The following is a 2,905-nucleotide window of genomic DNA, read 5'->3' as shown; positions in this document are numbered from 1 at the left end:
CTCGGCAACTGATCATTATTACCATAATAAGCTTAGCTAGTCTTGACGTAGATCTACTTAATGAATTGTGCGCTGGTCTATGGAATCAAAAGTTGCCGTATGCTCAGCTCTACATAGTAACACAACTTTTTCTTGGTAAACAATTGAGATGACACAAGCTTGTGTATTTGAACGAATCGGTCTTTTTTTTTACACAGCTCATAATATGCAGGTGCAAGGCGCAAGGTGGTCTGCTAATCTTCAATTTTACCTTTTTCTACAACAAAGAAAGTGGGAAACATGGGGGGTGGGGGGTATCAATGAGGCGGCGGGCATCGGATTGGCAGATAAGGTGTGGGGGAAACTAAAAAATGGCGGAAAATTGGAAGCACTGAATGTTAGATCTATAGAACGCAGACACTTCCTTTTTTCCTGACCCGTGTCCGAATAACATTTTATCATATTCGGGAGGGAGTCTGACTAAAATTTTCAAAACTACATCTAGGGTTAATCCTGTGGTGCGATATACAGAAAGCGATCTTTTGTGGATCTCTGGAAGTTACAGGTCGATCTTCGTGATTTTTTCACCAGAAGTTAGAAAAACTTCCTCTCTATACGGTGCAGCGCATTATTGTAACAGCAGTTTAAAATTCCTATGTTGTGGTGGTGTTTGCTTGGTAACGTGTGTCTGGTTGATGCGCAAGGTGTCTGTTTGGTGCAACATATGTCATCTGGTTGGGTGCGCAATAGTACCATGTTCACAGCTCTAGATCTAGATCTTTTCTGATACTTTTCATCTTTCTCTATCCTGGCCTTGTCTTAGAACTTTTCCTTGCAAGAAGTTCCTGTACTGACCATAACGGAAGGCCAAGGTCAATGAGGCGAGTTCTTTTTGAGAGCTGTGCGCCTTCTGACAGGAGATTTCCTTATACCGTGTGTATGTGTTTTGATAATGGATAAAAAGAAAGGTGCTAAGGACACAAGAAGGGGAAAGAAGAAAACAAGAATTAGACTATACCTAGACAAGTATTTTGAAGGAAAAGGACAAAAAAGAAGAAGAAAAAGACGTGAAAAGAAGAAATTAAAAAAGAAAGGTGCTGTGGACACAAGTGAAGGAGGTGAAAGAAGAAAACAAGAATTAGACTTTACCTAGATTAGTATTCTTAAAGGAAAAGGACAAAAAAGAAGAAGAAAAAGACATGAAAAGAAGAAATTGAACATTTTGGAGATTAAATTTCCATATTAATTAATTTTGACATGAATACATTAACTGATCATCTTCCAATCATGACCAATGGCAATATAATGCATCCAAAGGGAAGGAAAACAGTCTGTTTCAGTGCACAATGCAGGTCATAAAGAAATAACTTAAGAAGTAAAACAACCAAAGGGCCTAGAAGCCACACTATTAATGCCAAATAGCAAAAAAAAAACGATATTGCGCACTGAAACGGACTGCACAAATTTGGTCTGCTGGTCTGCTTCAGTGCGCCCGCAACTCTGTCTGGCATGTTCCTGGGCATAAAGAAGCAGCCTGCAATAGTATTTATCGATTCTAGTATGGCTTCCTTCTAGTATACATTCTACGATACATTAGAGCTAGATTAACTAGATGTGCTAAATAATCGACTACTCAAGCGATTAGTTTGGTTTGGTAAATTCACCGATACCAGTTACGAAAACCATCAATATGAAGGGGCAACACTTTCCGACACCGTAGAATCACTTGTGTTGACAGGAACCTCCAAAACGAAAGTGAAAGAAGCTGCATTCTGCGCATGCTCACAGAAAGTGACCTCGTTTTCGCTGTTCTTATCCAAAACAAAGCAGGAGACCGGGGGTTGCGCACCCAAACAGATGCGCGGTGGTGACACATATGACATATAGACTCTAGAAGATCACCGGCGTCTGTGGTTAGGGTTAGGTGCTTTGCTTTTACACGCAGGACACCTTCATTCAAATCAATTCTCAAGTAATAAGGAGAAACTTAAAATTTTATCAAGAATCTCTGTCTTTCTATAGGCATAGGGATGAATATCCCTCTCCCCCCAGTTTGACCCTGGCAGACAGGGTCAGAAGTCCACATCCTAAATGATGTCCAATCACAGAGTCAGAGGTGTGCTGGATCTAGATCTAGGTGCTCGCTGTAGCTTCATGTGATGAAAGTGAAAGTGTTAAGATTAAGGCTAAGGCGACACTGTCACTTTCACAACTAAATCTAGATCTAGAAATCTAGATCTAGAAATCTAGATCTAGATATCTAGATCTAGATCTAGATATCTAGATCTAAAATCTACTCTAAACATTAGGATTAGGATACCAAGATTAGGCTACTAAAACTAACATGCTTATCTTACTTCTAACACCTGAGACAACTTAAAAGACTTAAAGAGACTGACTGGAATCTAAATAGAAAAACATTTTTTTTAAACAGTGTCAAGTGAACTTTTTTTCACCCTTTTACAAAAAAAAAGTCAAACACATCATGACACATGGCATGGTCTTTACTTTTTGTTGTTGTTATTAGATCTACTGGTCATTGCGTAAGCTTACAACTTTACTAAACTCAAATATTATTATTATTATTCGAAGTCAAAAGTGGCTTCATCTCATAAATGTACACTATGACCACAACTTCAGTAGATTTTTACCTGCAAACTTGAAGCCTTATTTGTCTTCCACCAGACATTCGTGGATCAAACCCTCCGGTTGCCATTTTGTTTGGGTCGGCAGAACGAACTCAAACTGAACAACACACTTGGCTACCACACTGTGCACACTACACACTATGCCTAACCTAAACATTGCACCAAAAGACGCAACGACAGGGGAGTTCACTCTCAAGTGCTCGGCTCTACTTTAATATCGTATCTTTTATTACTCTTTTTATTATAATTACATACACAAACAAAATAATACCATAATA

The 2,905-nt window shown here is 38.9% G+C and overlaps 2 protein-coding genes across 2 annotated transcripts in view; both read right to left on the bottom strand.

Moving 5' to 3' along the window:
- LOC101860516 (probable E3 ubiquitin-protein ligase makorin-1) overlaps positions 1-2,788 on the bottom strand; it is a 23,871-nt gene extending 21,083 nt beyond the window's left edge. The window contains exon 1 of the mRNA XM_013086179.2: positions 2,631-2,788. Within this exon, the coding sequence (XP_012941633.1) occupies positions 2,631-2,695 (65 nt within the window). The 5' untranslated portion in view covers positions 2,696-2,788. The remainder of the gene's footprint in view (positions 1-2,630) is intronic.
- Positions 1-2,905, bottom strand: part of LOC101860273 (OTU domain-containing protein 5-B) — a gene marked incomplete in the record, with an annotated part of 20,700 nt that overhangs the window by 9,265 nt on the left and 8,530 nt on the right.

The sequence above is a fragment of the Aplysia californica genome, unplaced genomic scaffold, assembly GCF_000002075.1.
Source record: "Aplysia californica isolate F4 #8 unplaced genomic scaffold, AplCal3.0 scaffold00442, whole genome shotgun sequence".
In the NCBI taxonomy this organism is placed as follows: Eukaryota; Metazoa; Mollusca; class Gastropoda; order Aplysiida; family Aplysiidae; genus Aplysia; species Aplysia californica.
The sequence above is the reverse complement of the archived record's forward strand: the minus strand, read 5'-3'. Positions and strand labels throughout refer to the sequence as shown.